Consider the following 13,304-nt stretch of genomic DNA (forward strand, 5'->3'; position numbering starts at 1 on the left):
GCCTACTTTTCCCTCCGCAAGTCGCTTCGATCAAGGAGCATACGCCGCCGCACAAAGCTGGCGATGTACAAAACACTAATCAGACTGATAGTCCTCTACGGACTTGAGACAGTAACTTTGCTTACGGAAGACATACGTGCACTTGCCGTATTTGAATGAAAGGTGTTGCGGATTATTTTTGGCGGAGTACAAACGGAAAGTGGCGAGTGGCGGAGGTGTATGAATCACGAGCTACAGGCACTGCTTGGGGAGATTCCCATCGTGCACCTGGTGAAATTTGGGAGACTACGGTGGGCCGGCCACGTCACAAGGATGCCGGACAACTGTACGGTGAAATTCGTTCTCTTCAAGAACCCCACCGGTACCAGGAATAGAGGGGCTCAACGTGCTAGATGTCGCGACCAGGTTGAAGCCGACTTGCGTGTGTGCGTGTGCGAATTGGAGATGAGTTGCCTAGGGCCGAGCAAGTATCGTGATTCCGTGCGTTCGTTTCTTCCATTAAGATATAATATTTCAGATGAAGATTTATACAATAAATGAATAAATAAATAAATCCAAAAGTTGAAAATAAAATGTAAGTGGCAATCAAGATTGGCAAACAAACAGACAATATTTCAAATGTTCTAGATATTTGGTAATGTGTCAGATTTTCGCTAGATTGCTATTTTTCCGCAAAAAAGAAAACCTATTACCAACCCTGATAGCAACAAAAAAATTTTCAAATAGTGTACAATAGTATGGTCTGTGTTTGGACAGTTGAAAAAATCGTGAAGGAAATAAATTCGGGTGATTTTTTAAAGCAAGGACAATCTATTTGCTCTTTGACAAACGCGCGTTTCTCTGCAATTGTAATTGCACTGACAATAATCAAACTACCTCCCAAACCCTCCCAGTTGGCCTCGAGGTACGATGCTGGCCTAATAAGCCAGTCGTATGTTCGAATCCCAGCTGGGAGAGGCTGTTAGAGTCAATAGGATCGTAGCAACTGGCCCTGCAATTGTCCTGCACTCTAACAGCTGGCTGCGAAGTCTGTCGTATAAAAACAGAAGGTAAAGTTTCGATAACGGAATGTAGCACCTAGCCTTTGCTTTGCTTTATAATCAAACTGATGTCTGTGCTAGTAAAACATCTCTTTTTATAAGCAAATAGCCGAAAATGGCAAAATGTATCATTGAGTAAGTTGTACCGGCTTCATCCTAACAATTAATGCAATGACTGAGCTCATACTTACGTAATTAGGTACTTCACAATTAACCAATGTTCCGAATGTTCCGCAAGTTAGTAATATAGAACGGTTTTTCAAAGACGTCATTTTGCTGTTAGACATCGGTTTCAGACTAGGCCGATGATCAGACATCGTTTCTGGCTGTTAATAAACTTGATAATTCTCGCTGCATGCAAGCGGTACTTGATATGTTTGTTGATTGAAGTAAACGATAACTGCTAATATTAAGTGAGACATAATACGCGAAGATGAGTTACTTAATTTCGGTAAGCCAGCGATTTAGTTTGTGCAGAAGATGAGAAGTTCGCCCGATATAATATAATAGCTAATTTTCATGTAGACTTCAGTCAAATGAATAGTGAAATAAACAAATGATTTTACAAAAATTATGGCGAGAAGTCTCTGAGCGTCCAGGCAACACGAGACGAATTGAATTTGAATACCATGGAGATGTAAGGAGCTAGGACGCAATAGCGCCAAATCATGAAAGCCTAATAATGGGATATACACTCTAAGAGTTCTAAAATGCAGCACTCTTGGCAAAACGGAGTACGAACCTACAAACTACTTGCATGCACCACTTGGAACGACACAGTTCTTAGCGGCTCATGTATGCACTGCACCTGAGAAACAAAACATCCAAACGTTTTGGTGATTTGGTCTTTGGCTCAGCATCGATGGCGAATTTTGTGTACGCAACTGCGTCGTTAAAAAACTCTAGCTCAGGCTCTAATACCTCAAAACCCAGAGCGTGTTAAACATGAACGGTCTGCTAATAAGCTAAGTATGCTACAATAGATCAAAATAATGGTCGCGGTCCCCAACACGGGAAAAAAATGCTCCAAATCACTCTACTTTCATTTCCCAATTATTCACTTTCACGTTTTGTCCTACCCTAGGGATACTATTCACACTTTTAGTTTCCTTACTCTCTTCTACGATTTATTTCGCCTATTATAAAGACTCTAGTTATAAAAAAGTGAAATAAAGGTAAGGTGTTGATAGTGTCTCCAGGGTGAGACATGACGTAACGCGGAAAGAGCGGGAAATCAGGTAAGAGAGGGTCAGGTCACTGCAGCAACGCTTACTTTACCCAAATGGTAAAGAGGAAGCATATTAAAGAGGGAGCTTTACATTCAATCGAAACGTATAAACCATCTGAAAGACAACCGAACCTGAATGAAATCAGTTTTTAGTTTCTAACTTCATGCCCGACATGCGCTACAAACTTCTTCAATTCGTTTTCAAATAATCAGATTATCAAAATGTGCGTGGACTTCGTACTTAAGTTAATGGTTACCTACTAATGCGACCGAATCGTGCTACAATTTGGTCGTATTAACAGAAATCTAGCTCAGCGAGAAAATTCAATTACAACGGTTGTTCGAAAGTGCTTTTGTGGTCTTCATATGTGAACCTTATTGTGCAAACTGATGTTTCTAACGGCACCAGAGTCAAAATATTTCATTTCGTTCCATTTTTCAAAGCCCCACAAAATTGAGTTGAACTTAGAGATTGTGTCACTAATTACATAGACGAAATGATGCGAAATCCGTCCGATTATAGAGTCCTCCCAGATAACACAAGATCGTAATAGAAAGTTCACATTAAATCGTTTTCATGTCAATTTAACATTTGAATTGCATAATGATTAGAGTATGTTAAAACAAAGTGAACAATAAGTTGTTTTACAGTCGTGTGTGTACTCATATACAACTCATGACTGTGAATTATAAAGCAGTATAGATGATTGCAATATTTAGTTATATCTCAATCATATATTCAGGAGTATTAAGTTGCGTGTTATAAAAACCGCTGTATAAAATGCAAGATAGAATTAAAAATAATCGTCAAAATTTTCGCACGTATATTGCCTCCACTTTGGTACATATATGCTCTTATCTGGCCTGAAATATAACTTTTTCGTTCAGATATGATGTCGTATTTCTCAGTTGCAATCGAGATATACAAACCAAATGGTTTACTGGGCTATATAACAGATCCACAAAAATCAACCAAAATTTTTTTAAAACTCGGAACTAAAACGTACCCGAATACAGTCAAAAAACAGTTTATTTTACTCATTGATCAAGTTAACAGTTAACCGATCATCCAAAGTCATCCGATCATTAGGATTAAAACTTTGTTTGTTCGGGTTATTTTTTCTAAAACATTTTAAACACTGCGATATCATAAAAATTCTCCCAAAAAGCAGTTAGCCACAACCCGCATACTCACTTTCAAGCTTGCCGAACGTACACGGCGACGAGTCCGAATAGGCGAGCTGCAGGTGCTTCAGCGAACGTTCGTAGTCTCCATTCACTTTGAGCATAAGCCCAAGACGCAGGTGAACCTCATTGGCACGCGTAAAGTCCGGACAGACGTACAGCAATTGTTGGAATGATTTTATCGACCTGGAAAGAAAGAAACAGAGAAAGAACAGAGAAACCGGTTGAAACAACGCGCGTACTACAACGTACTATCATCGGGGCACTGCAAAAGATCGTGTAAATTGGGTTTACAACAAATGAGTCAGACAGGAGTAGAAAGTACCGGCCAATGCGAGCGGCGTTTGACCCACGAATTCAGCTGACAGGCTGCACCCGGCTACAGGCTTCTTTCTTTAGCTTTCGAATCCAACTACTTCCTACCTTCCTTAGGACCGGACCGGTACGACAAAGCAGCGAATTGCAGGCGGATCCGATGAGCACGAGGTTTACGTCAGCTGCATGTCTTCGTCAGCAAGCGTAGGGAGTTTCGGGTTTGGGGTCAGGGTGCTCATTGAAACAAAAATTGAAAAATAAAATCCCAACTAATTATGTACACATGTACACTGGCGAACCTCGTTTCTCTTGTGTAAACAAAGAGGTGGATAAACCCAAACTGAATCACTTATCACTTATTGGGGCGTAATGACAATTACTGGGAAAGACTGCTACTGCAGGATTTAGCGACAAGAAGAAGGTGCGAAATTGTCACACGTTCAGCAAACAAATTACAGCAAGTCGTAATGGATTTCATTGCAAATGGCTCTACATGTATCGGAGTAAAGAATCTTCAAAATTATTTTAATTTCAATGCTCCTTCAGGGTGGAATATCAATTGAGAGGGATGTTCACAATTGGCATGCTTCATTTTTTTATTTTCATGCTAAACCCCCCTGCAGAGAAGAAACCTTTCTGCTGTGCTCTTTGCCGTAATCCCTAAAACCTACTGGTGGTTCGTACCACACCGAGCAGACCATCTGTCGGGTCGAATCGTGCAATTGTAGACAGACGCGGCATTGCACCCTTCCTCGCCAGCCGACAGCCGCCGCTGCACTTGAAGATATTTCAAGATAAACGTCACTTGTGCGCCTCCGCCGCCAGTTCAACGCCGTTCGGGAAAGAGCATGCGGACGATTAGTCCCTTTTTAAATCCCTCCCGTACCCGGGAACAATGCACAGGATCAAAGTGGAAATGCAAAACAATTTCCACCTGCTGCTTGCTTGCATGCTCTACGTCGTTTGTCTCGGAGTTCCTGTTCCTATCGCTTTCAATACGGTTGTTCGACACTCGTGCAATGAATTGTTCGTGGATGATAAATTAGAGCAATAACCGGTGAAACCGGTGTGTGGGGTGTTGTGCTCCCGTAAATTTTTTAGACCCAAATCGTAACAGATGCTACTAGCTTTGAAACTGGTTCCTTCGAGAGTTTAATTACGTTGCCCGATTATGAATCAGTAGCCTTCCAAACTTCATTAAGCAGCAACAAGCCCTTTTTAAACAATTTTAGATAGAGGAAAACAATGAAATATCTATGTGTAGACTTTTTGTAGCATGTGACAAATAGCTGTAAGGAGAAGGACGGCTGTACAAAACCAGTGTGCTTCACCCCAAACTTCAAGGTCGATCTATTTTAAATATATTTTATCTAGTCGTTTGGACTATACATATTTTTCTATCCCCTAATTAGTGGTATTATACGGTTCGTTTAAAAAATAAAACAGCACATTGTTATGAATCACGGTTGATTATTACATGAACTGAAAAGTAAATTTAATCAAGAAATTCAATACTTTATTAATATAAGTCTTGCCTATCACCACAGTGTGTCCGATGCCGACTTTCCGCAAATGTGTCTGCTTGCTTGACTGATGATAAGTCTTAGTTGGTTATCATTAAAGCAAGTCGAAGACCGAAATGTGCTACTATAAGAAAGATAGTAGAGTATCAGCCCAATCGTATACGTTATGTCGATTGTCACATTGCAGCACTGGTCTATTTTGGTACTATAGAAGTCGATCTTGACCTGATTCCGTCGAGTAACTCGACTGAGTCGACCGCTCAGCAAAGAAAAAATAGTCGACTTGCAAAATGTGGGTATTTCGCTCGACTCGACAGTGACTGAGTTGAGCCGACTTACTCTCCTTACCTTAATTTCGAATTGAACCGAAAATTGGACTTGAAATTGGACTTAAATTTGGAGTTATTTTGACCGAAAGTTTTATTTACAATTAGACATGAAATCGAACTTTAACCAGAATTTGAAATTCAATGAAATTAGTCTTAGATCTTGGATAGTCTTAGAGAGATTAGATCTAAAATTGAAAATAATTAGACCGGAATTAGGCATAAAATCGGACATGCAATTGTATGTATGTATGTATGGGGGTAACCACCATCACTTCAAGGGTTTCCCATCCCTAGCAACTTTCATGTCAATGCTGTTCGTGAAGGACCAAAAGGGGTTGGGTGGATCTATAAGCAATGTCGCTTATATGATTCCACGGGAATATAAGACACTCCTTCCAGCATAGACTTCCGATTTCTAGATACATAACTTAGCCGTGCAAACTTATCTTCCCAAGTAGCACACTGTAGGTCAATTTAGTTGAGGCAACCGGATTACGACTGAAATTAGTCATAATTCGGTTACCACAACTAATTTGTAACAACCGTGCTAGTAGGGTTGCGTGATGATTTGTGTGCAAGAAGGGCGCGTCAAAATCCTCTCCGACCTTATGACTTGAGCTGGTTACCACATCCCTTCGATTCATTCGATACCCTGATGCTCCTTCCCCTTTACGATAATGATGGTATATGGGATAATAAAATATGTGTTATATGAATATACATTATATGAAGATATATGGACAAAAATAGAAGAATGTCACCAGCAGTCCTTCGAATGGAATAGAGCTGCATCATTTGAGTTTACATGAGTGCTTCCTTTATTAATTTAATTTTTTCTTCTGGTATTCATGAGCATTATTTGAACTCATCGCACCTCCTAGCTTGACTACTCAATAGAGCATTACCGGGTAAGGCCACGTGGAGGCGCTAGGTAGGGGCATGGAATGGCTGGAGCTATGTTGGACGCTTCCTCATTTGCCTTCCCCGTTTCATACCCGGCATAAAATCGGACATGCAATTGGACTGAAATTGAACTTGAAATTGGATAATAAATTGGACTAGAATTTGGACATAGATAGATTTTTAGATTTAGATAGATTTTTAATTGCAATTGGTCGGTGTTAAGTCAAACCGGACCAAGTCGCAAAATTTAAACAAATGGGTTAATACAGCAAACGATCAAGAACTTCCTAAACTACATTTTACTCTAATCAGATTACATAAATGTTACAAATAGCTAGAGATATGAAATGATTTCGAACAGCTGAAAGCTTTGAACAACACAGTGTAGCAAACTTTGATTAGATTTTTGTCACTTAGTTCGGTCTGACTTAACACCGACCAATTATGATTGACATATTTCGTCTTCCTCTCTCACATGTTTTACAGCTTTCCTGTTCCTTTATGTCTCTTTTACAGTCACGTTTTTTCATTGTTTGTTGCGGCTTTTATTCTTTTCGGTTTTCGATTTTCGCTCTAACTTTTGTTCCATTTTCTTTTATTTTCAGTTCTGTTTTTTCTCTTATTTTTAACTCATTTTTTAAATTTTCTTTTCCGTTTTCCGTGTTTCCTCTTTCTTTTTCCCGTTTTTCGTCTTCGGCAGTTCCGCATTTCCCTCTTTTAGATGCCCCACATTTCTTTATTTTTTTGTTTTTAGTTCACTTTTCTCGCTTTGCTTTTTGGTTTTCCTCGTTATTCTTATTCATTGTTTTTCATTCCTTTGGCCTTTCTTGTCTTGTTTCTTCGCTTTTTCTTCCTCGTTTTCCCACCTTTTCTATCACTTTTTTGGCTTTTTCTGTTCCGTCTTCCTTTTATTCAATTCGTTTCTTTCCTTTTGTCTGTTGTTTTCTTTTTTTACCCGCTGTATTCTCTTACTCTTCTTTCCATCCCTTTTCAGTCCTGATCTTTCTCGTGTTTTTCTCTTTTCTGTTTCATTTTTCTTCCTTTTTCGTCTGTTTTGCTTTATTTTAAGGTCCGCTTTTCCTCTAGTCCAATCTGAATTTTTGTTTTCTGTCGCATTAACTCTTTTTCTATTTTTTTCCTCTTTTCATCTTTCCTCTTCCTCTTATTATGTCCCACTTTTCCTGCATTTCTGTCATGTTTTGTTTATCGTTTTCACCCATTTGTATTCCATTTTCATTTTGCTTCTTCATTTTCCTTTTTTCTGTTCTAGTTCCTCAATTTTCCTTCTCCCGTGTTTTCTCCTTTTCCTTTCCTCCTTTTTATCCCATTTTTTTACTTTCTTGTTACGTTTTTTTGTCAAATTTGTGCTAATATTGTTTATCGTTTTTCCTTCTTTTCTCTTCCGTTCTCCTTCTCTTACTACCCAGTCTCCTCTTCTTTGCTTCATTTTCGGTTCTTTCTTCCATTTTCTTTTTTTCGACTTTTTACTCTTTTCGCGTTTCATTCTTCCTCCCACTCTCTTAATTTTTTTCCACGCCAGTTTTTCTACTCTCTCTTTTTCTATCCCATTTGTCCTCTTTGTCCAGTTTTTGTTTCCGCTTTTTCTGTAGAAGCAGCAAGATACGAACTACCCTCAGACCCATTGGTAATCCATCTGTAAATAACCATAGAAAACTTACTTACATTTTCACAAGAAATAGTTTGCTCGTAGTGTACTGTTTGGTTCATGAGATACGAAGTTTTGAATTAGGAAACCCTAGTTTTCTTGCCATATCTCACAAAAAAGTGATCATAAATGTTTTATCACTAAAAGATAAAAAATTGACGTGCCTTGGATTCATTTGGAGAAAGGATGAGTCGCTCAAAGTAACGTGCGCGATTATGAAACTAGGGTATTTTGCTGCTTCGTCGTAATTGCCTATTCCCGTCCTATCCAACACACATAACAACATATCCATAATTTGTTGTATTTTTATGACACACAATGCAAAACTAGTTATTCCCTAATATTTTAGTATGTTGTCTATCATACGCGATCAATCAAAGTGAGCTGAGATCTATTTAAATGCTTTTTATCATTGAAGAAGTCCTACCAGGCAAATTTCCTACGTTTTTTCGTGCGACGAAGAAGAAAATGTCGACTAATCGTTTTAATTTCCGTCATTCATAAATGAAAATAACTCACGCAAGGCATTGTCGTTATTCTACAGCCAGGAAAACTTGCCTGACCTACAGAAATTTTGCAGAATAACATTTGTCATGCCGTCCTACACAAATACATGCGCGTTAGCTTCGTAAACATTGTTGTGATTTTTAATTCGGACGATGAAAATTTTTGATGGTACGACGAATTTAAGAAATAAAGTCAGTTGCGTTATTTCAATAATAAAAATATGCTTTAATAATCGCTTTTCAGTGATTTCACGGATCGGAAGGTAAGTGTGTTTTAGTCAAATCAGCACAAGCACTTTTGAGTATTCATTAAATCCATCCAACAATTGATGAAAATTGGAATGGCTTTACTTACCACGACGGGAATTAGAAATAATCCCTATATTCGCGAAATTGTCTCGAATTTTATGTACTCTCAACGTATTCTTAAACATATCAGAGAAAGTTCAAGCACGTATACTCAAACTACTATTTCAAACCGCTAGCCCAATTTAATTATTGTAGGATTGCTACGGCCTCAGGAAAATATTGTTGAACTTTTGCAATAAACGAGGCACGAAAGCAAGTGATGCTAATAACCGTACAAAAAACTCAGAACTTGAACGTTTCACCACTAATAACGGAAAATAACTTTAATAATTTAAATTAGGAAAACCGGTTACCGCGAAAGAGCACTATATTTTTGGCGAGTTTCATAAAATTACTATGTAAAAACAACAAATCAAACGTGGCTAATTTATACCATTAAACGCAACAGTTTGGATCACTATACCTGAAAGTAATAGTCAGGTAGAGGTCATGACGCTTATAGTCCCTAAGATGATAAGCATTTCCTTTTGCCAACGCAAGGATGTAGAAATAAAGCGCCCTACATTTCCCTTCTGTATTAAAAACAGTATTAGTATAATCTATACTTTGGTTTGATCTAAAACGGAAAATCCAATTAGGATAAGGTCAAAATCTTGCACAACTTTTGAGTAATCGAAAAAAGTTAGAAGAGTCGTGTTACAGACACGACCGCATGAATGACGTAAGACTACATTACACAGATTTTTGAAATAAAACATTAAATAGGAAAACTTTCTTCGCGGTTTTGACCCATGTACAGCCAATACAGCGCAAAAAAAACAAAATTCCAATGAAATAATTCTGTGTTTTCCCCAATCAATCAAAACTTTTATGAAGAATTGACAGCGTGCAAAACAACTGCAGAGTGGCTGGAATTATTTTTTTCTGTGCAACTAATTTATCTTAATTTTGATTAAGAATATTTTTTAACAAGGTCGTTTTGAAATCTGTCTAGACAAAATTTCTTGGGTAAATCACAATTTGTACAAAATTTCACTGGAGTTGGAAAATCTTGTTAAAGTCTAGTATGTTACATAACTTCTCATTTTTCATTTCTTAATTTTGTTTTTCTTGCCTTCACTTTAAACAGCAGGCAGAAAAAAAATGCATGTATGTACATTCCGTTAACTTGCACACACGTCGCTTGCACTTTCAAGGTTGCTGTCGTGCTGATTACGTCCAGCCAGCCTTTGAATAAATTATCATTTTTCATAGACTTCAACTGGCGAACTGGCACTGCTAGTTTGCTAGCAAACGTCATAGTTTAAAGAGAGATTACAACCAGTTTCCATCCAGCGCGACTGATTGTGCAATTACAGTCATGGAAAACGATCTGAAAAGTGTACCTCCAGGGACTACCGGTATCTGACATGGAGTGCAAGTGGATTGCAGTTTGAGGGTTGCGGCAGGCAGGCAGCCGTGATCGTTGAATGGATGACCCTGACATACTGGTGTGCAAATCCGATGACTTCATAGACGATGATGTACATCTGCCTGTGTATACCTGTGAGTAATAAAGCTTATTGTAGCTCTGTCTGTTCGAAAATGCAATTGTCATTTGTTGAACAAATAAAAATCGTTTCATTTTGCAAGGAAAATCACGCTTGCCAGTCGATACTTTGCATAGTAAGACCGCTCTTGTTCGGTCTACAACAACAATCAAATGGTATGGAGGCTAAAGTGAATGACCACCTAGTCAAAACTGCCTGTATAGGTAGGAAGTTGGCAGTGAAAACTCAACGACAAAGTGTCCCAGCAAGCTTTTCCATCCTCCTTCTGGTGGGAGGTGGGTGGCAGAATACTGATGGCAGGCAATTCGTTTCGCACTCTCGCTTTCGCCGTATCCTAGAGTTTTCTCTGTATCAGTGAAATTCAGCGAACTCAGATCAAAACCAGCCGCAGCTACAGGATATAATCCAGGAAAATCGATACTGTCCTGAATACTCTATGGGCTCTATGGAAAGTATGTATCGCATGTTGGTGCGGCGAAACCTGCTGGTACTGGAGGCGTAGAAAAATGTTACCAATACAAAACCGGCTAGAGATCATACCGAAGTAACCGAATTCCATACATGTTTGCGTGCGCCTATGGTATGCCATTTATTTCGTTGGGGGCGCTGAACTATTCCGGAAGAGAGTATCAAGCTCCAGCTCACCCCTGTTGACACTACGGTTTCAGAAAGCCTGGACTATGTGGCATCGTTTCGTTTTTTTCTGCAGAAAGGTTCGGATGGTAGGGCAGCTCTTGCTGCCTGACGTTGATTACCTCACCTTCAACCCACATGAACACGCCAATTATGTTTTCTCCATTCAACATTTGGGGAATCTCGCACATACCTTTTACTTCTCTATTACTTTTATGTAGCGATAAGCTCCACTAGTATTAGTGTGCTCAGGGCTTTCAATCGGGGATCGCATCTAGAGCACCATATGAATTTAAATCGGAGGCTTGGCAGGGCTTCTCGCCGAAGGCTTCCGCTGTGACTGCGGTTTGCCGATTCAGAGACCTGCCCTACGGAAGATTAAGCTAAAATTGAATTGTGAAATAATTTCCTCTTCATCGGTGGCTGGTTGCACTATTTGTAACAAGCGACTGATTGCAGTTAGTTTCCATGATGAAACATTTAGTAAAACGATTGAGTTTGGGAACGTTTCCCTGGTGTCGTTTAATTTTATGCACCTCCAGCTCTGCTTAAACAAATTTATAGTTTTTCTTTTCCATCGGCTAAAATTGATCATTTTGAGAAACGGAAAATAACACAACCAGAAAAAAGTTTTTCGAAATCGAAAGTCATTGCCATAACAAGTGGCAGGTATCCCCGTATTGCATCCTACAGCCCGATTGCCTGCGTGTCTGCCGTCATGCACATGGCCTCGTGAAAAGCACAAGGGAACGTAGCTGGCAAGGGTTTTATCCCGTCTGTGACGGGTACATCCCGTATTAGTGAGAGTGTTCCTGCGTTTTTTTTCTTTATTCATTTTCCAATGCTATTTACGCTAGCTTGTTGCGCAGCTCTACGCGTTCACATTTGCATTGACCACATGGTTCGAGTTCCGATACACGGCGAGAGAAAGTGATGGATTTTAATTGGTTCTCGTTGAAAAACGAAACAAACCTTGAGCGCTGCTTCGACCTGACGTAATGGGGTTATTGCGAAACAATGAAAGCGGCTTGATTTATTTTATTGGGGTTGCAATGTATGAAGCAATATACGTTTACCATTGTTATATTAGAACTTTATTTCAGTCGAAACCGCTCAACTGATTTGTTTGATCATAGTAACAAAATTGTCATAAGAATTTGACTTGCAGTTTCAAAATAAACGTATTATTGTAGGAATTATTACTTCAATGGTTCAAGGGTTACGCAAAACATGCGAATCGTGGGGCCTAAGGAAAAAGTTGGATTCGAATCCGGTTAAAATTGGAACCCATTATCACCTACTTCAACCCACGGATCGCTTAGTTTGGTAAAAGATAGCAAACTACGACTCTAGTAAGTGTTGCTTTGGTTCCAATGACCCTTACTCAATTAATTTTCCACTCTATCCCTGTCACGTCTTGTCCCACTCTATGGACACTATAAAACATCTTTGATTTCATTACTTTCTTCTACCCTTCTCTCCTATTTTTGGAAAGACTACCGTCATAAAAAAATGTTTCTTTCGAAAACATAGTTTTCTGATAAATTGTAGGCGATATTAGATTTACCTAAGAAGTCATGTTGGCTTTATTAAATTCTTATTACGGTTTTGCTGACCAAAATTGGTCATAAAACTAAAACGTTTAAGTTGACAGGTGCCCCGTCGTGGTAAATTCGACTGCGTAGGACATGTAGGAAATCATCATTGGATGCTATCCCGGATGGTAACGTCACCGAACACAACTGACCTGGAGAATGCCAGGAAGTCTGTTCAAGCGTGGGCCGTAATTCTCAATTCACGATGCGGCAAAGGAGGTGGATGTTGCCATCCAATTTGTCCGAGAACAAGTAAACGCGCTGGCCTCACGGTACGTCTTCAAGGTCCACAAGGTGCCGAACCGGAACGACAAATCAAACATAATGGGAAAATTTCGCACCAAGAAACTGTACCAAGAGTAGTTGACGAAACCGAAATACGTCGTGATGGACCACGGGATTTACGGTACGATAAAGTAGTTACCGGGACAGGAGTTATACGTCACCGCCGCATTATAGTAGGAGGTAGGGAAGACGAAGGTGGACCAGTTCGGTATGAAGTTCTTGGTTTAGCCGGGCAAG

At 39.3% G+C, this 13,304-nt stretch overlaps 1 protein-coding gene across 2 annotated transcripts in view; it reads right to left on the reverse strand.

Annotated features, from left to right (window-relative positions):
• Positions 1-13,304, reverse strand: part of LOC128741489 (histone demethylase UTY) — a 157,933-nt gene that overhangs the window by 17,575 nt on the left and 127,054 nt on the right. For both annotated transcript variants that reach the window (XM_053837345.1, XM_053837347.1), the window contains one exon: positions 3,464-3,639. In XM_053837345.1, coding sequence (XP_053693320.1) covers positions 3,464-3,639 — 176 coding nt within the window. The remainder of the gene's footprint in view (positions 1-3,463; positions 3,640-13,304) is intronic.

Source organism: Sabethes cyaneus, chromosome 3 (genome assembly GCF_943734655.1).
Source record: "Sabethes cyaneus chromosome 3, idSabCyanKW18_F2, whole genome shotgun sequence".
NCBI lineage: Eukaryota > Metazoa > Arthropoda > Insecta > Diptera > Culicidae > Sabethes > Sabethes cyaneus.